Genomic DNA, 20,936 nt, shown 5'->3' on the forward strand with positions numbered 1-20,936 from the left:
TTGAAAGAAACATATAAGAGCACATGTGTTATAGGCTTGTAATGGCCGTCAGCAGCAGAAGGCATGTCAGTGGGGCCTTGCGCCCCTCTATTCAGGGGAAATTGAGTGAATGGCCCTGCAAAACCAACAGACATGCAGAACAATAGAGCCAAAAGACATTATTTCATGGGCGAGTGGGCCTCTTTAGAGAGAGCAGCTGACCTGTGGAGAGCTGTGTTGTTCAGGGAGGGTGTGCGTCCACAGACCCCAAGGGCAGAGATTGCGGCACCCCCCCGGCCCAGTGACAGCGGATAGCCGTCAACTCGAGAGACCTCAACTTCCATTACCGCTGTAAACACCTGGCCTTCACAAGAGAACGGGACTCTCTGAAGTCTTTCGCAGTGTGACATGAACAAGAAGGCGATTATTAGCCCAAAAATTAGGTTCTGGGAAGGTTGGAAGAGCTGTCAGTCAAAAAGTTAAATACTGAAAAATACACAAGAGGCACATTTTGAAGAGCGTACTGTTTATTTTTAGGTATGTGAATGACAACATGGCTATTGGCGAGTTGGTTGTAATATCAAAGAAGCAGGTTATAATTGTTCTGCAGAAAAATACGTAACATATGAGAAATGAGTATGTCAGTTGAAGTGTGCTGCTTGGTTTCATGCATGTCAGTTTGCTACATATCCTTGCTTCCCTTAAGTCTACAGAAAATGAAATAACAAACAAGACAAACATTTGGACAGTAAAATGAAGACAAACGAAGACATATTAAACAGTTATCTACAATGTTACGTGAGCCAAAATAAATTAATCTCTCTGTAACATACATACGGTGAGGGACACGTAGTGTTTTTTTTAAACACAGATCAGGTCAGTTTTTGCATTTCAATTGGGTTACAATTAGCAAAAAGAACTTTTTACATTAAAAAAAACCCCTCAATTTGAATAAGACAACTGTGTTACGCAACGCTAATACTGCCGAATCCTTTAAAATCAGGGTTTTTCTTTTTCTCAGACTAACTTGTCATTGTGAATAACCTGAAACTTTTTACATGGGTTCTTCTCGGTGTAAAATAATAAAGAAAGACATTCGACAATTCACTTCATGTGAGAGCAAAGCAATTGTCCTACACTTCCTTCAGCCGATTGTGCTTATGTCAATTCCTGCTGTAACTCTCAGTAGCAGCGAGCAAATCCTTACATTTTTTTCCAGAGCGGGAGAGAGAAACTACGTTTACACCATTTTCCCCTTCGGATGTCATCCTGACACGTCAGTGTTAATGATATGTTTAAATACATTCAGCCACCAATAAAAAAACCCACATACAACAAAATGTAAACACTACAGAGGGCATAAAACAATATTAATGACAAACCAACATTTATACAATATTTCTTTTTAAAAAAGTGCAATATCCCCACATTTTGGAGGCTGAATGCTGCTTGCTGCTACTTTTATGATCAACCAATTAGAGTAAAGTGGACGGAACCTTCAGAGGATGTTAAACTTACTGTTTACTGTACAGGCCAAGAAATTAGTGGCAGTGTTATTGAATCAGAAATATGTAATGGAAGGTAGTCAAATCTTTAACAGAAACGAAATATAATTAGATTTTCTTTATATCTTTGAAATAAATAAATTAGTAAAGATTTAATAAATAGAACCTACAGCTCTAAACGAACAAATCTCACCTACGTATCTGTTCTTGGAACGTGTTATTTATAATGCAACGTGCGCATATCAGTACCAAACATGATTTTGGCTAAACTGAGAACATAAGCAGCTGGTTTTAGACTTCAGTTGCAAACATGCAAGTCAGCGATTTTACGCCTCCCCAAGTAGAATTCATTTCAACTTCACTTTAGAGCAATAAAAAGGAAAACGAAAATAAACGGATCGAGGTACCTTCCAGTAGACGTTAACTTAGCAGATTCATGCTATACAATACATTCAGTGAGTGTCCTACTCTTTAAAAAAATAAAATAATAAAATAATCGGGGTGGAACCTTTGTTACGTTTGGAGCGGAAACGATTACGTCGCAAGTGCTATCCAGTTACTCCTCAACACTGTCTCTGCTCCTCACCCTAACAAACAACCACAGTAGTGCAACACTGCCAGTGCTCCCCTATCCTTAACACCAGTCTCTAAAAAGAGCTTAAAACGATCTTCAAATGCCATTTATATGATTTCTTCCTTCTTAAAAAAGTTCATCGAAAGCAGCCCTTAAAATCAGCACACTGTCTACGGCTAAAAATGGTTAAAATAGCTGTTAAAATACCATTAGCTAAATTCTGCAAATCTAGAGCTATTTGTATTTTGGCTACATGTGACTATTTTAAGCGGAACTTATATCAGTTATATCAGTAGGTGTTTAGCAAACATCATAGAGAGTGTTTTTGTTTTTCTACACCGGATTGTCTGAGGTTAAATGTCGGTGTGATAGAGGAAAAGAGGAGGGTTGCTGTAGTGCAGTAGTGATGTTTAAAGGACGAGAGCTCTGGAAATGCAGGTGGTGGAGTTGGTGTTTAAGTAACGCCTGGCCTGCTCAGTCATGATCAGCTGATCCTCTGTTTTCCCAAAAACCACCGCCTCCCACTCGCTGTTGGCCTGTTGGATATGAAAATAGGTGTTTGAGTTTGAACAACTGTTGTTATTGTTAACTAAAACTAAAGATACTAGGGAAAGTTCACCCAAAAATGTAATGTTCTGTCATTAATTACTCACCCTCATGTCATTCCAAACCCGTACGACCTTCATTCATCTTCAGAACACAAATTAAGATATTTTTGATGAAATTTGAAAGCTTTCTGACCCTTCATAGACAGCAACGCAACTGACACACTCCAAAGTTCCAATCTAAGATGATTTGCAAACCACTACGAAGCCTTGATCTAAATCAAATGATTTGCAAACCCGCTATGAAGTTCCAATCCAAATCAAATAATTCGTAAACCCGCACCGATTGAAGTACCGATCTGAATCAAATGATTCACAATTCGCACGCCGAAGTCCCGATCTGAATAATGATTTGTGAACTTCCGGAGTCCTTGGAGCGTGGATCGTGAATCATTTAATTCGTGAAATGATTCACGAACCCGCTCCGAAGTTTCAATCTAAATGAAATAATTTGCGATACGCGAAGCTCCAGTCTAAGATGATCTGCGAACCCACTCCGAAGTCCTGATCTGAATCAAATGATTTGCGAACTATCATTTCAGATCAGTTCTCCGTGGGCGAATCGTGAATCATTTAATTTGCAAAATGATTCACAAACCTGCTCCAAAGCTTCGATCTAAATCAAATTATTTGAGATACGCGAAGCTCCGGTCTAAGATGATTCACAAACCCACTCCAATGTCCTGATCTAAATCAAATGATTCACAATACATTTCAAGCTAAGATTATTCGTGCACCTGCTCTGAAGCCTCAACCTAACTCAGATGATTCACGAACCCGCTCCAAAGTTTCGATCTAAATTAAATGATTTGGGATACGCAAAGCTCCAGTCTAAGATGATTTGCGAACCCGCTCTGAAGTTCCAATCTAAATCAAATTATTTGCAAATCCACACCGATCGAGGCAGCAATCTGAATTAAATAATTTGCGCTCCACGCTCTAAAGTTCCATTCTGAATAATGATTCATTTCATATCAGGCCTCGGAGCACGGATAGCAAATAATTTAATTTGCAAAATGATTCGTGAACCCACTCCGAAGTTTAAATCTAAATGAAATGATTTGCAATACGTGAAGCTCCAGTCTAAGATGATTCGTGAACCCGCTCCGAAGCCTCGATCTAAAACAAACGATTCACGATACACGAAATTCCAATCTAAGATGATTTGCCCACCCGCTACGAAGTTCCGATCTAAATCAAATGATTCGCAAACCCGCACCAATCAAAGTCCCGATGTGAATAATGATTCATTAACTGTCATTTCAGATTCAGATTCACGATACGCGATTTGAATTACCAGTCTAAATCAAATGATTCACGATATGATTGGAGCGCTTCGAAACTGAATCATTTTGCAACACAATGATTTTAGCGATTTAGAGTTTCGAAAAGCTCAGTTTCACCCATCACTATAAGTGCTTTTTAATATCATGACAAACAATGTTGAAATTCAAAAATGATCTTTTTTTTTTTGCTAGTGAATCACTTGAACTGAATGATTGAAGTTATGAGTTTGAATCAGTTGGAGCGGTTCCAGCGTAAATGACTTATTCTTGTCTCTTCCTCTTTTGACACGACACTGTCAGTGCTACTACTGTCTTAGCTCACTAGTTTTATGACAATAACTGAAATAACCAAAAAAAAAAAAGTTTACAAATAAACACTTTATAAGTACATCTTCAGGAATATTGCTTTTTTTCAAGGGTTTTTCAGAACTTAAATTTTATGAATGTCAAATACAAGTACTTCAAGCACTTTAAGCACTTTGTATGAACCCTGGGAAGAGAAGAAATTGTTGAATAAAGTCATTATTTTTGTTTTCTTTGTGCACAAACAGTATTTTCATAGCTTCATAAAATTTAGGTTGAACCACTGATGTCACATGGACTATTTTAACAATTTCCTTACTATCTTTCTGGGTCTTGAACGTGTCAGTTGCGTTGCTGTCTATGCAGGGTCAAAAAGCTCTCGGATTTCATCAAAAATATCTTAATTTGTGTTCTGAAGATGAACAAAGGTCTTACGGGTTTTGAACAACATGAGGGTGAGTAATTGATGACAAAATTTTTATTTATGTGGTGAACTATCCCTTATGACAAACTAAAAGTAAATTACCAGAGTGGGTGTTTGATAGGGTGGGCTCCTTTGAGTCATGTTTTCTCTCTTGTCCTGTGGGCTGAGGGAGCGAATTATTGAAAATGATTCCTTCATTGATCCAGGAGAGCAGGAGTTCTCCTCTCTCTCTGTCAACGGCATCATGAGCATGGATCTTGTCAGCAGGTCGTCACTGTGAGACTAAAAGAGAGGCGAAGATGGTGGGTGAAAAGGGAAAACAACACTGATGATGCATCATTAGTTTGTAAAGTAGGATAATGGCTTACCGCTCCATTGTTGTTAATCTGCTGTTGGGGAAACAGCTGTACATTTAAACAGTCTTTATCCCAGCTGTCCAATACCAAAGACTTTCTCACTTTCCTTGCAGGAGCTTCCATCTGCTGTGAACCCCAAATAACACAGTTTTAAAATAAAAACTAGTGTTCACTCCAAGCTAAACTAAACGTATTTGTATGATTGTGAGAACAAATATGTACGGAAGTGGCCAGTACCTCATAAGATCTGTACTGAGGTTGGTTCTGCACTTGTGTGAAGATGTCAGCCCCAGTTTCCTCTTTCAGAACCTCTCTGATGTCCTCCTCAAGAAGTGCCAGTGGTTGGGGCTGAACACACCAAAAGATAAAAATAATAATAATAATTCTATACATATTCACTACCAGTCAAAGGTTTTTGAACAGGAAGATTTTTAATGTTTTTAAAGAAGTCTCTTCTGCTCACCAAGCCCGCATTTATTTGATCCAAAGTACAGCAAAACAGTACAATTTTTTACAGTAAAATATTTTTACTACTTAAAATGTTTTCTATTTTAATATATTTTAAAATGTAATTTATTCCTGTGATAAAAGCTAAATTTTCAGCATCATTACTCCAGTCTTCAGTGTCACATGATCCTTTAGAAATCATTCTAATATGCAGATTTGCTATTCAAGAAACTTTTTGTATTATTATCAATATTTAAAAGGAATTTTTAGGATTCTTTGATGAATAGAAAGATCCAAAGATCAGCATTTATCTGAAATAAAAAGCTTTTGCAACATTATACACTATCCCATTCAAAAGATTGGAGTAAGTATAATGTTGGGAAAGAAATGATAGAGATTAATACTTTTATTTAGCAAGGATGCTTTAAATTGATCAAAAGTGATGATAAAAACATTTATAATGTTACAAAAGATTTCTATTTCAAATAAAAACTGAATAAGAAACCTGAAAAAAATCTACTCAGCTGTTTTTAACATAATAATAATAAATGTTTTTTGAGAAGCAAATTCAGCTTTGAAATCACAGGAATATATTACATGTTAAAATATATTCAAATAGAAAATAGTTATTTTAAATAGTAAAAATATTTCAAAATTTTACTGTTTTTGCTGTACTTTGGATCAAATAAATGCAGGCTTGGTGAGCAGAAGAGACTTCTTTAAAAAAAAAAAAAAAAAAAACATTAAAAATCTTAATAACACAGCTTCAAGGTTCTTTTTTTTAATTATTCGGACTTACCACCATTCTTAACGGGCCGTGCATCTTCTCCTGGGCAGCTAGGGCATTTTTGAATGGAGTGGGTGTTCTTGGAGTGTGTACTATAATGTTCTTATGGAGTTTTGGGGTCCTAAAACTGTAAAGACAAAAATAATATTAGTCATTTCTTGATTCTGAAATTATCAGCTTGAAATTCTTAAACAGCACAGGTGAAGAATAATGCCTGACCCTGCGTTCTCCTTCTGGTGTTTTGGTGTGGTCTCTCTCTGATGGGGTGTGTTGAGGAGGCATTTCTGTCCACACACTGGAGTGGATGTAAGAGCAGGATTGTCGAGGCTCAAGGGCTCACCGCCAGACACGTTGAAGAACTAAATGAAAAAAATGAAATGAATTTCCACATTTCTGTCTTCTAAAAGGTGTTTTGTGTTATAAACTTAGCCATACCTGAGAGGGTGAAAATGGAAGGCCTTTGACAGGGGTGTTTTTGGGTGAGTTCCCACTGTTGTCTATGTACGCACAGCTCCTTTCATCTCCAGGTGACTGATCTCCTCTCTCTCTCCTCTTCTTTCTCATGATGGAGGGTGGTGGAGTGCTGAATCTGTTCATGCAGGTGTTAGAGAGAGCCACAGACTTGCCCTGGTTCACCGCGGCACACTGCCTGCTCATCGCTGGGACGGTGGGAGCATTTATTGGATAGGCCAGGCTTTCTGTGCATCTCTCCAGGGTCGTACAAACATCTGTGGGGTTAGCGGCCTTTGGAGAGGGGCCTCCCTCAGAGAGATCAAAGCTGGTCACATCACTCCAAGCCAAAGGATCCTGCAGCATCAAAACACAAACAAAGCATTTACCTTACTTTTCATTAGGTGTCAAGTATGCGTCTTTGATATCATTTTACTAAATTGAACAAAACTAAATTTCGATGCTGAGTAAATTATATTGCTGCTTGATATTGCTATTTTTTTTGTCTTACCGTAAGTTGGCTTAAGAAAGCTACTATTTAATCTTTTTCTAAATTTTAAAAAATGTATCTCCTAAAGTTTTCAAGCTACTACCACCAAACTCAGGTCAGACCTTCATACTGGACTGACTCGGGTTGCTATATCTTTTCCAATTGATCCGGCTTACGGTTTTCGTAAACCAGACTATCAAACCCACCCAAAGTCCCATAGACTTTCATTCAGGGGGTGAAAACTTTTGTACCATGAGAATTTAAGCTGTCAATTGCTATAGCAAAGTTTAACAACTCCCTTCTTTAATAAAAAAAAAAAGAAAATGAAAGAAAGCTAAAACCAGCCAAAGATGATTGGCTGCTTTGGCTGGTTTCCCAGGCTGGTTTTAAAGTGGTTTGGGACAGTTTTTCAATTCAGTTCAATTCGTTTATTTGTATAGCGGTTTTCATCATACAAATCGTTGTAAAGCAGCTTTACAGAAAATTTAAGTTTCTACAATATATTTTTAGCTGGTCAGACTGGTCTTAACTGGTCAAGCTGGGAGACCTGATAAAAGACCAACCAAGCTTAAACCATTTCTTTTCAGCTTAAACCAGCTAAGAGTTGGTTTTTAGCTGGTTTTAGCAGGTTGGTAACTGTTTTTTGCTAAATAAGCTGGTATTAGCTGGGCTTTAACTGTTTTTTTTCCTTAATTAGCTGTTTTTAACTGTTTTTGACTAGTTTTTTACTGAATCATCTGATTTTAGCTGCTTTTAAGCTGGATTTTTTCCATTTATGTTAACAACATGCTAAATCAGGTTTAAAAAACATGCTAATTATGTTAAAAAATATGCTAGCAACATGCTAATCACGTTAAAACGTGCTAACACGCTAGTCATGCTAAAAGATTTTAACAACATGCTTAACGTTATATCATGTTAGCACTGCATAGCTGAGTGCTTAGTCATGCTAATTACATGTTAACAATATGCTGGTGGTATATTGATAGAACAGAATCTTGTTAAAAACATGCTAGCAACATGCTAATCATGCTATAAACACCCTAATCATACTAAGACATGCTAGCAACGTGTTAACATGCTAGAATCATGTTAACAACATGTTATAAACATGCTAATCATGCTAGCAAACATCTTAATCATGTTAAAACATGTTTGCAACATGCTAATAATGCTAAAAACATGTTTACAACATGTTAAATCATGTTAATAATGTGCTAAATCATACTAGCAACATTCTATCGACATATGTATCTAAACTTCAGGATATTACAGCTGCTTCAAACTTTCAGGGTAGGCTTTCTCAAGCCAACTTCAAAGTATTAATGTATTATCTTGTTATGAGATATAAGATATTATGAACACACTGGTTTGTAATGCAAACAGTTCTACCATATGTTTTCGATGTATCCGTCAATGTTGATATTTAATTGTGCATGTGTATTTCGACTATTTGTCATCATCTATTGCTCACCTATTTTTTTAATATATTTTTTTTATGTTATATGTTACAGAGGACCACAAAACCAGTCACAAGGGTAATTTTTTGTGAAATTCAGATTTATACAACATCTGAAAGCTGAATAAATAAGCTTTCCACTGATGTATGGTTTAAGACAGGACAAATGAAGTTTGTTCAAATGAAGTTCTTAGCAATGCATATTACTTTTATAAATATATATCAAGTTTTGATATATTTACGGTAGTTAATTTACAAAATTCCTTCATGGAACATGATCTTTACTTAATATACTAATGATTTTTGGCATAAAAGAAAAAATGATCATTTTGACCCATACAATGTCTTGTTGGCTATTGCTAAAAATATACATGTGCTGCTTATGACTGGTTTTGTGGTCCAGGGTCACATATGTAATCTTTCTCAAAATATAAACAAAAAAAATAATAATATCCATATTGTACATTACAATCCTGTGAAAATTACTTATAGCCTTTAAAATAATAGATTATTTTATTTCTCATTTTTTTTAGTAATCAATTATTGTCAACTTACTGGTATTGTATACACTGTATACAGAACTTGTACACATTACAGAAATATTATATTTTCATAAATGTGACCCTGGACCACAAAACCAGTCTTAAATCGCTGGGGTTTATTTGTAGCAATAGCCAAAAATACATTGTATGGGTCAAAATGACAGATTTTTCTTTTATGCCAAAAATCATTAGGAAATTAAGTAAAGATCATGTTCCATGAAGATATTTTGTAAATTTCCTACTGTAGATATATCAAAACTTAATTTTTGATTAGTAATATGCATTGCAAAGCACTTAATTTGGAAAACTATAAAGTTGATTTTCTCAATATTCTGAATTTTTTGCACCCTCAGATTCCATATACTGAAATAGTTGTATCTCAGCCAAATATTGTTCTATCCTAACAAACCATACATCGATGGAAAGCTTATTTATTCAGCTTTCAGATGATGTATAAAGCTCAATTTTGAAAAATTGACACTTGTGACTGGTTTTGTGGTCACAAATAATAATAAAAACATACTATAATATATACATATTCTACTAGATTTTTGTAATTTTCTACTTACTGAGTCAATAAGCTCCATGGTCTCTGCAAACTCTGGAATGGTCTCTAGTGTGGACAGCACAGCACTGGCTTCAGCAGCCAGGAACTTGCTAGGAGAGACAGGAAGAGGCATCCTAGCAGGCCGGCCCTCCTCTAAACGACACAGCTCAACCCCTCTGTCCTCCACACTTTCTGTGGTGGTGACAGTCTCATCAGGCAGGCTATCCGACCAGCTGGAGTAGCTCTCAGGATTCTGTATAGAACCAAACCACTGAGGTCAATGATAAAAGATTATGATTATTGAAAAAAAAGAAAATAAAACTGCAATGACGTGAAAGGGAGAGTTAACACAAATCTGAGCCAATAAACCTAAACTACTTCACTAATATGTGAATTTCATAATGTTTTGACCATATGCTAAAATCTCTTGTAAACATTTTTGATATAAACAAAACAAAGAATAAAATCTATTCTCTATGGTAATGATACACTGCATTCACTGCAAGGAAATGGTGAATAATTATTTAAAGCCATTCACCTAACCTACTAAATGTGTATATATATATATATATATATATATATATATATATATATATATAAAGCAAAACTTATTTAAAATGTTAATATATAATAATACAATACATGCTAATTAATTAAATTAATAATCATATTTATAATAAGAAACTGTAATATGCAGAAAAGAATATGTATAGTGAATATAATTTTAAAATAATATATACGATGAATATAATACAAATAATAGTGTTAAAAAAAAAAATTAAGAAAGTAAAAAAAACATGCTTTCATGCCTCAAAGCGGTCACTTGCTGTAGTTTTAGTTTTAGTAAAACCACAAAGGAGGGTTGTGAGGCAGGGAGGCAGTGAAGGCGGGTAGGATTCACTAAGCAGCACAGCTAGAAATGAGGGTATGGGGGAGTAAGATGGGAATGAAGGGAGGCGATGGGACCTATAGCGCACTATTCTACGCGCACACACAGTGTTTCTTACACGAGGGCCCGACTGTCTTCTGACTTCACACTCAGCTGACATTAGCAACAGCTCTAGCTCCTTAATTCTTTTCTCTTTGTCTGGGTCGTCATGGCACGGCTGTGAGGAAGAAGAACCAGGAGGAAGAGGCGGAAAGAGACCGAGACACAAACTTTACTGACAATTTCACGAGACTTTTATGAGGTCCTGAATTTCACCAAGCAAAATGATGCCTTTCAGGCCAGATGCCTTTAGTATTTCATTACGTTAATGGCAATACATTACAAAAGCTATTTTACAATCTGCACAAATTTGTAAAATTGCATTGGTGAAATTCAAATAAGGAGCAGTTTAACACCACACCACACGCATGCAGATTAAACAATTATACACAAACGTATGAGATTGATTTTTTAAATTAATACAGAAGACAGACTTCAGAAAGCAGGAAGTTTAAAGATATAGAGGAGATTGAAGCATGCCGTGAGAACCGCACTATTGGACTTACCGACATAAAGCTAGAGATCTCGACACTTATGTTTTCCATACACTGGCCACTTTGTGAACTGTAGGGATATCTGGGTGGCTGCCAATCAAAAACAATATGAAAGCTTGTATATTAAATACTTCACATCTGGTATGTGTTATATTAAGCATACAGTTGAGGTCAAAAGTTTACATCCCCCATTCAGAATCTGCTAAATGTTAATTCTTTTACCAAAATAAGAGGGATCATACAAAATGCATGTTTTTGTTGATTTAGTACTGACCTGAAGAAAATAATAGTTGAATTTATAAAAAATGAACCTTTTCAAAAGTTTACATACACTTGAATTGTAATACTGTGTTCTTATCTGAATGATCCACAGCTGTTTTTTTAATTGATAGTTGAGAGTCAGGTCCCACAAATTCTTTGGTTTTCCAGCATTTTTGTGCATTTTGGGACTCATATGCAACTAGAAAAAATGATGCAATAAGAGCCCTGGGATGAAAACTTTTGGAATCTGAAGATCAGGATAAATTTAACTTAAATTGAACTTCTGTCTTCTGGGAAGCATGTAAGTATCTTCTGTAGCCTCTGAAGGGCAGTACTAAATTAAAAAATATGATATTTAGGCAAAATAAGAAAAATGTACACATCTCCATTCTGTTCAAAAGTTTTCACCCCCAGCTCTTAATGCATCATGTTTCCTTCTGAAGCATCAGTGAGTGTTTGAACCTTCTGTAATAGTTGCATACGAGTCCCTCAGTTGTCCTCAGTGTGAAAAGATGGATCTCAAAATCATACAGTCATTGTTGGAAAGGATTCAAATACACAAAAATGCTGAAAAAAACAAAGAATTTGTGAAACCTGAAGGATAACAACAAGGGACAAACAAGGGACTCATGAACATCTATCACTAAACAAAAAAAACACAGCTGTGGTAACAACACAGTATTAAGAATCAAGTGTATGTAAACTTTTGAACTGAGTCATTTTTATAAATTCAGCTATTATTTTTTCTTGTGGACTATATGTAAACGTCTTTTATGTAAAATGTCTTATATATAAACCATAACATGCATTTTGTATGATCCCACTTATTTTGGTTAAATAATAACATTTAGCAGATTCTGAAAGGGGGATGTAAACTTTTGACCTCAACTGTAAACAGAGATTCAGTCAAAATTATTGTAAGATTAATGGATGATATTAAAATTCTATACTATTTTGTCTCAAAAAATTCACCAAAAACTAAAATTATCACCTGTGATTGGCCACTCATGATCATTTGATTCTGGTCATGTGGATAATCCACAGATGGACTGGATTTGGGTCGTTTCTTCTGGCCAGCATCACCGCTGTAGCTCTTGCTGCCCTCCTGCAAGTATCCCTCATGTTCCACCTTCCTGCGCATGGTGGAGTTCCAATGATTCTTGATGGAGTTGTCTGTCCTGTAAGAGTCCATTAAGATAAAGGTCATTCTCTGACTACACACACACACATACTGGTATTCTACTATATTAAAACAAAGCTTTTTACCGTCCAGGAAGCAGCTTTGAGATCTCAGCCCAGCGGTTGCCCAGACGTTTATGAGCTTCATAGATAATGCGATCCTCTTCCTGGGTCCACGAGGATTTCTTCACTTCAGGGTTGAGGTGATTGTGCCAGCGCTCTCGGCACTGTTTGCCTATGCGGCCCTGTAAGTGCTTGGCAATCACTGACCACCGTTTGGGCCCATACTTGTGAACAAGCTCAATTACCTGTTGAGATGTCAAGCAGATGATTAGAATACAAATGACACTGAAAAATGGGGTAATGGATGCTAAATGCAGTCTTAGTGAGCATAAGAGACTTATTTTAAAATCATTTAGCTGACCTCAAACTTTTGAATGGCCGTCAAAATAAAAGTTCAGTTTAACTTGAAGAAACTGTGACAGAAATATATTACTTGATGTAATGATAGTACTACTACTAATAAAAAAATATTAAAACATTTTTTAAGGAATGTTTACCAGAAAAATTATTTATCAGAAAATTGTAAAAACAGTATTTCAGAAAAAAAGACACGCTTTGTTAGACATCCTTTTGATTACTAAAATTGAATGAAACCAATAAAATGGAATCCAGAAAGTTAATGGAAAACACAGAATTTGGTCAAAATAAAACAGAATTTGAGAAAAAAATTTATTTCATAGGGACTTAAAAATGGAATTTTTGTTAAACTTCTAATAAACTGCTGTTAAATTGTGTATGTTTCATGATTTCAATTAATTAGACATGCATTTTATTAACATTTTTTCATTTAACCATAAAAAAAAAAGAGTCTAGAAAAATTTTAACAGAAAAAAAAAGTCAAAAACAAAAAATGCCGGAATACAGAAAAATTAAAACGAAAAAAAAAAAAAAAGGATTTCTTAGGGCCTTAAAATGTAATTTTTGTTAAACTTTTAATAAATTATACATGCATTTTGAAATTTAAACATTAAAACAGAGAGAGAAAGAGAAAAAAACAAACAGAATCCAGAAAACGGAATTTGGGAAAAAATAAATCAGATTTCATAGGGCCTTAAAATTTTTTTTTTGTTAAACTTTATTAATTTAATTTAACCAATAAAAAAAAAAGAGTCTAGAAAAATTAAAGCAAACAAACTAACAAAAAAATGCCAGAATCCAGAAAAATTAAACAATAAATAAACAAAAAAATTGGAAAAAAATAAAATAGATTTCATAGGGCCTTAATTTAATTTTTGTTAAACTTTCAATAAATTGCTGTTAAATGTCTAAGTTTCATGATTTCAATTAATTAGACATGCATTTTAATTAACATGTTTGAAATAAAACTAAATTTAAGTAAAAAATTTGATTTCATAGGGCCTTAAAATTAAATGTTTTTTAAACTTGCAATAAACCGCTGTTAAATTGTGTAAGTTTCATGATTTCAATTAATTAGACATGCATTTTTATTACATTTTTTTTCACTTAACCATTACAAAAAATTAGTCTAGAAAAATTTAAACCGAAAAAAGGCAGAAACAAAACAAAACAAAACAAAAATGCTGGAATACAGAAAAATTAAAATGAAAAAAAAAAAAAAAAGATTTCTTAGGGCCTCAAAAAATGTAATTTTTGTTAAACTTTTAATAAATTATAGAAAAATTAAAATGGAAAAAAAGGAATTTGGGAGAAAAAAAAAACGGATTTCACAGGCCCTTAAATATATGTTCCACTTCTAGATTTATATTAACATTATAGGCCAAATAGAGCAGAAAGTGACCTTTCGTGTTTAGATCAGTGTCAGTTCTTCTGGAATGTTGTCGTGCAACTTCTAAACAGTGTTTTGTAGGACACTGCGACAAAAGCTTTCAGTTTTTTGGAGGTAGAGGAAGAGGACAATGACTTTTGCAGTCTAAAACTCAGAATCAAGACTATGAGATCATTACACCCCGCCCAAATCCGTCATCTTTCGCCATTTATTCATCCATCTTTGTCTTCCACCGAGGACACAGAACACCCGGCTCATCTTACCCTCTGATCCTCCTCTTTTGTCCAGGGTCCTTTCACCAGCTCTGGGTTGAGCACCTTTTGCCAACGGTGCTGACATTGACCATCTGTCCTTGTCTGTCAAAGTGCAACAAAATCCCACATCAACACCTGCAGCTAGTACACATACACCTATAATAACATCTTTACTAACACACAGGCCTGTCACTAATAATACAACATAGATTTAACAATAGTTCTGCTGAAATTCTATATAGACTTTCCATTACAACAGTATTTTTTACTGTAAAGATAGAAATTGATATGTGGCTTTTTTGGATGCTTTAATAGTAAAATGGTATAGTACAGTAACGTTCATTTTAATTTTAAATCCTTTAAAATATACATCTGAAAACTGGCTTCTCCAAAGATTAATATGCATTTGAAATAATAAATAAAGCACAGCTGCACTAGAATATTCCAATCACATTTTTAAAATGCTTTCAAAGTAATAATTAAGCATGTAATTCAGAAGTTACTTACTGGGAAATAATTGGCGATTAATTTCCAAGCATCAGTTCCATGTTGCTCAACAAGCTTCTTCAGCTTCTCATCCTGTGCATTAAACAGAGATTGTGAGGTTTTCCATCTCAGACACAACTAACAGGCTGTGACAGCAGAACTGACAACATTTTGCAATTCCCCACCCCTTCCTGTTTCATCATAGAAACCATAGTTTCCAAGTACTATCCCATTTGAAGCTTAAAATATCAGAAAGGACTTCCTTATGCTCAACCAAGGCTGCATTTATTTGATTAAAAAATACAGTAATATTTTTGTGGAAACCATGATACATTTTATTCAGGATCCTTTGGTGAAGAAAAGGTTCAAAAGGAAAGCATTTATAATAATAATAATAATAATTTTGTAGCATAATTATGAAATCCATTTTATTCTTTCCCAAATTCTGTTTGATTGTTTGTTTTTCTTAAAACTACATTTTTTTTACTTTTCTGGATTCCATTTTTTTTCTGTTTTAATTTTTTTATTTTTTCTAGACTTTTCTAAATATTAATCAAAAAGCATGTCTAATTAATTGAAATTATGAAACTGAATTGAATATGAAAATGAATTTATTAAAAGCTCTATGAAACACGTTTTATTTTTTTTTCTCAAATTCAGTTTTATTTTTATCTAATTCTGTGTTTTCCATTACTTTTCTGAATTTAATTTTAATGGTTTCATTAAATGTATATTATTTTAATTTTAATGGATTCTAAATTTAATTATCAAAATCATCTCTAATTAATTAATTTTATTAAAATTTTATTTATTTATTTAAAAATTACATTTTTATTTTCAATTGAACTTTTCTGGATTCCATTGTTTTCTGTTTTATTTTTTTTTTTACTTTTCTAAATATTTCTAAATATTTAGACTTTTCTAAATATTAATCAAAAAGCATGTCTAATTAATTGAAATCATGAAACATACGAAATTTAACAGCAATTTATTAAAATCCCTATTAAACACGTTTTATTTTTTTTCTCAAATTCAGCTTTATTTTTTTACCAAATCCAGTTTTCCAACAATTTTCTGAATTCAATTTAACAGTTTAATTAAATCAAAAGCATCTAATTAATTGATTTTATTAAAAAATATTTAATTTATGTAGTTTTTTTTTTTTTCAGAAATACTGTTGTGTGTTTACATTTTTCTGCTAAATAATTTTTCTGATTAACACTCTTTAAAAATAATGATTAAACATTTATTTTATTAGTTGTTCTAGTGCTATCATTACATGAAAAATATATTCAGCATTAATTTTTAATTAGTATTTTTGCAGCCTAATATTCACAGACACTAGTCCACATATCACATTTTGATTTAAGTGCACTGACCTACTTTTGATTTATTCATTCAAAATTTGGCAAATTCCACGACGTTTCGGGTTATACAGTAAATTCCATTTTTATGACTGTATGCCGCAATTCTGTCCGCATTTTCCGCATCGCGGAAATCATAGGGCCCCACATAATAAATGTCTTTACTGTCAAAATTTGATCAATTTTATCCATCCTTGCTGAATAGAAGTAGTAATTTCTTTAAAAAAAAAAAAAAGGAAATGTACTGACCACAAACGGTATTGTATGTACAAGAATTAAAGTTAACATAGAAATGCATGCATAAAGTACCTCATCCCGGGACCATTTAATTTTGCACAGGGTCTTTTTAGAATTTTTGGAGTCTCTGCTGTCAGGGTCCGTGGAATGACGTTCATCATCCTCATCTTCACTGCAGCCATAAAACACAAACAGAGAATACAGAAAAGGAAAAGTCAAACATAGTTTTCAATACAGTCTAATTGGACAAACATTGTCTCACAGCAGCCATTAATCTCAAACTGTCTGTCCGACACAACCCGTTGAGCAGACAAGCATGATCACTCATCTGTAGATACAAGATGCAAACAGTTTAGAAAAGCAGCCACCTCGTTAAACAGGACATGCCTGAGTATAATTACTCTGCAAGCTGGCAGTGCAAGCTACAAAAGTGAACTGCATTACTTTGCATTTTTAAGTTTGTATATTCATTTGAATATTATTTTTTAATTATCCAAACGCACAAAAGCACATTCAAGTCATGTCCGCACAAGTAAATCACTTTGCCCAAGACTTCAGTCTATAGGAATGCCTTGTTGCCCGGTAACATTTCACCAACGCGGTGAGGTAGACAGTATTTAATCAACACCATGCACCGAGTAGTTAAGTCTCCCTAGGATACCAAAGCCTAAACTTAATGGAAAACCATTTATCCAATGCTACTATCAACACAAACCAAGCTCAAGCCTTCTTTGCCGCAGAGCTGAAAGGTTTTCTAAAAGAGCAAGGAAGGAAGTCTAATCATTAAAGAAATATGCAACAGCACATTCTACCCGAATGCCTAGCTGCAGAGTCTAAAGTTGTGAGGAAATGTGTTTAGGTGTATTTTTAGGCCGAAGTCCAACTTTGACTAAAGCGGTACAAATATGGAAGTCCAAAATCCTTCTTGCTGCCAGTCTGCTTGTTTATCATCGAAACATTGGCTCTCAGTATTACAAGCCGTCCGATGAAAGAAGTGTTTCATTTAAGAAACATGCTCTAGTACGATCTCCACCCTCAAGGAAGGGGTGAGGTGATGAACAAGACTGTTTTGCTTCAGAGGTGATTTGCTTGCATTATTCAGTCAGAAGGCAGGCCAAAGTAATGCCAGGTCGGGGGAAGCGCGCAAAAGGGATCTGGACAAACTACAATCCCAGTCAGTCAGATTAAGGCCTGCAGCTGGTCTTGCTTTTTAAATTACATTCAGATATCTTCAATCAGTATGTGACATGTAAGTTTACCAACCACCCATTTAGTAGCAACTAAACATTGGGTTTCCATGTTTTACAAGGTCTTTCCATAGACATAATGATTTTTATACTGTACAAACTGCATATTCCATCATAAAACATATAATTAGTATGATTTATAAGTGTCTTTCCTCATGGCAACTACAAAAATGTTGCCATAAAGTCAAAAAATTTCAGGTATTATTATAGCGAATACCAGGGCCATACACAAACATTAAACTTTCCATTCATCCATGAATAACATCATATTTTTTTAGGTATAACATTCAAGCCGTACGTCACCTTTTATAAACATCATCGTTTGGAAAATATGACTCACGCAGTTTTATAAACCTAACTGGATGTGAATAATTGCTTGTGTGGCAAACATTACGCACAAGATGAATATAATTACTCCTTTATTACAACTCTACTACACATTTATACATAGTCTAGTACTTCTTGTTTACTGCTGAACTCACTATTATACATTATATAATAATTTGCAGTGACTATATGTGACCCTGGACCACAAAACCAGTCTTAAGTAGCACGGGTATATTTGTAGCAATAGCCAAAAATACATTGTATGGGTCAAAATGATACATTTTTCTTTTTCTGACAAAAATCATTTGGATATTAAGTAAAGACGTTCCATGAAATCATGTTCAATTAAAATATTTAGTAAATTTCCTACCATAAATATATCATAACTTAATTTTTGATTAGTAATATGTATTGCTTTTTCTCAATATTTTGATTTTTTGGCACCCTCAGAGTCCAGATTTTCAAATAGTTGTATTTCGGCCAAATATTGTCCTATTTTAACAAGCCATACATCAATGGAAAGTATATTTATTCATAAAATTTTAATTTCAAATGAGACTTGTTTTGTGGTCCGGGATCGCAAATCATATACCAAATAATTTCCCTCCTTAATTAGGCTGAATTATAGTTTTTTTTATATATATTTTTTTTGTGTAAAAGTATAACAAATGTGTACTTTTTGTACAAAGAGTAAGACACAAGTAATTAAATTATTCATTGTCTGCTTTAGTAATGTATTTTATACATAAACGTTGATAGTCTAATAATGTAGTTATTATGTAATGACATACAATGTTTTCATCTAATACCATAATCCACTAGTACTTACCTTCCACCATTTTTGTTTATGGTCACTAGTGGATGAATTTTAAGCTTATTTTAACTCACTGGTGACTAGTTTCGTTTAATTTTCGTACGGAGTTTTCCGTAGATAGCCAATTATGAATTAGCCGGTTAGCATGCTAGTTCACTCCAGCTGTACTTTTCAATAGAGGACAGCTAGGCTAACCGCTAGCGTTCAGGCTAACACAATGAACTAATTTAAAAAAAAAAAAAAAGTTTACTTGTTTTACATTTGGCATGAGGAAACATGACTATAGATATATATAGCAATATACAGAAACATGTTTTTTTTAAACGCTTGAGTCTGTTTTTGGATCACGATCAACCTTGTGGATCAGCAGGTGCAACATGTGATGCGTCACAGGATCGGACTGTCATATCAAGGTAAATATCATAATTTATTAACATTTTAGATGATATTGTGTTAATAAATTCCTAACAGCAGTTGTTTTGAGCTTTACTGTTGCCATAGCAATTTCTGTTCTGACACGAATTACTCATCTCGAAAACGTCAGATATAAACAATCTAACTTATACGATCTCCCGATGTTTTGTAACTTAAGATACGTACATTTGCACACAATTCATAAGATATCAAGTGATTTTGATCAAGTTTACAAGACGTTGAATAAGATCCATCACCTCACCTGCGAGACTTCATATTGGCCATGACAACTGTGTTCAAGTCCAGTTCTTTTCAGAAGAAAATGTCTTTAAAACATCCAATGTTGCAATTCTTCTTGAAATCAAAACACACGGCTGATATTTATCCACACATGCTACTGTCACGCGTGTGTATTATCCTTGAAAAGCTTCAGATCCGTACAGTCACATCCCCGAGAGCAAGTATGCAATAAATATGAGGCAATAAAAAATGGAAAATCCTTTCAAAATGCTTATTAAACCGCAGAAGTCTAAAAAGAATACTTCCAATGCGATCTCAAAATGGGAAAGGACAAACATCCATAAATATAAGTCTGTGTTAGTCTTGCGCGCCTTGAACGCACACACACCCCTCTGTACTGTCACTCTGTACTGTGATCTCAGCGCGTGTGTTTTTTCCACTCATTCTTGTTTCATTTTTTGTCCATCCCGCCGAATCTCGCGCCCAGCCTTCTTCCGGAAACGGGTTTGAATCTACGCACGCGGCCTCGCCCGTGATTGGCGGAAAAAGGTGGGCGGAGCAGCGCGGTCCTGTTGTTGAACACCAACTGGTTTGTGTCACACGCTGACGCCCTTTTTATTTGCATGCAGCTTGGGTTAGTGTGAAATTACTTAGTAATGTTTGCTGTTGAGAGCTTTTACTATTTAAAAAAATAAATTAATGATACATTGTTGTGAAGAATAGGCTGTACTGACAGGTTTGAATATTAGAATTTACAGTGAGAAGTAAAAATGTTCTTACTGAACGTCACAGAGCTTTTTTATTATTAAATCCATGCTGCCCCCTTGCGGATATTTTGTGATTTTATTCTGTCTTTGGAAAATTAAACATGAATAAATGTGACCCTGGAGTGGACCACAATATCAGGGTCAATGTCCTCAGTTTTGTCCTCAGTTTTGAAATTGAGATGTATACATTATCTGAAATCGGAATAAATACGCCTTCCATTGATGTATGGTTTGTTAGGATAGGACAATATTTGGCCGAAATACAACTATTTGAAAATAAAAAAAAAAAAAAAGAGAATA

The 20,936-nt window shown here is 34.4% G+C and overlaps 1 protein-coding gene across 2 annotated transcripts; it reads right to left on the reverse strand.

Annotated features, from left to right (window-relative positions):
* Positions 1–505: 505 nt before the first annotated feature.
* Positions 506–20,321, reverse strand: mybl1 (v-myb avian myeloblastosis viral oncogene homolog-like 1). 2 transcript variants are annotated; one of them, XM_051098864.1, is made up of 16 exons: positions 19,892–20,321; positions 16,900–16,999; positions 15,248–15,319; positions 14,750–14,842; positions 12,764–12,984; positions 12,489–12,675; positions 11,249–11,326; positions 10,762–10,860; positions 9,777–10,007; positions 6,702–7,073; positions 6,486–6,625; positions 6,279–6,393; positions 5,270–5,380; positions 5,045–5,158; positions 4,779–4,958; positions 506–2,594 (listed from the first exon to the last, which is right to left on the reverse strand). In XM_051098864.1, the coding sequence occupies exons 1-16, from the start codon at positions 19,912–19,914 to the stop codon at positions 2,469–2,471; spliced, it is 2,262 nt and encodes a 753-aa protein (XP_050954821.1). In that variant the 5' UTR covers positions 19,915–20,321; the 3' UTR covers positions 506–2,468. The 2 variants fall into 2 exon arrangements, with proteins under 2 accessions (XP_050954821.1, XP_050954822.1); XM_051098865.1 differs by lacking the exon at positions 10,762–10,860 and having other exon boundaries at positions 19,892–20,319.
* Between the last annotated feature and the right edge of the window lie 615 nt (positions 20,322–20,936).

Source organism: Labeo rohita, chromosome 24 (assembly GCF_022985175.1).
Source record: "Labeo rohita strain BAU-BD-2019 chromosome 24, IGBB_LRoh.1.0, whole genome shotgun sequence".
NCBI lineage: Eukaryota > Metazoa > Chordata > Actinopteri > Cypriniformes > Cyprinidae > Labeo > Labeo rohita.

Excerpts from the sequence above, each read along its gene's own strand:
- mybl1 (XM_051098864.1), bottom strand. The coding sequence starts at position 19,914 with ATGGCCAATATGAAGTCTCGCAG. Across the intron at positions 17,000-19,891 it reads GCCAATATGAAGTCTCGCAG|TGAAGATGAGGATGATGAAC; the intron begins GTGAGGTGATGG and ends TTATGGCTGCAG. Across the intron at positions 4,959-5,044 it reads AGATTAACAACAATGGAGCG|TCTCACAGTGACGACCTGCT; the intron begins GTAAGCCATTAT and ends CCTCTCTTTTAG.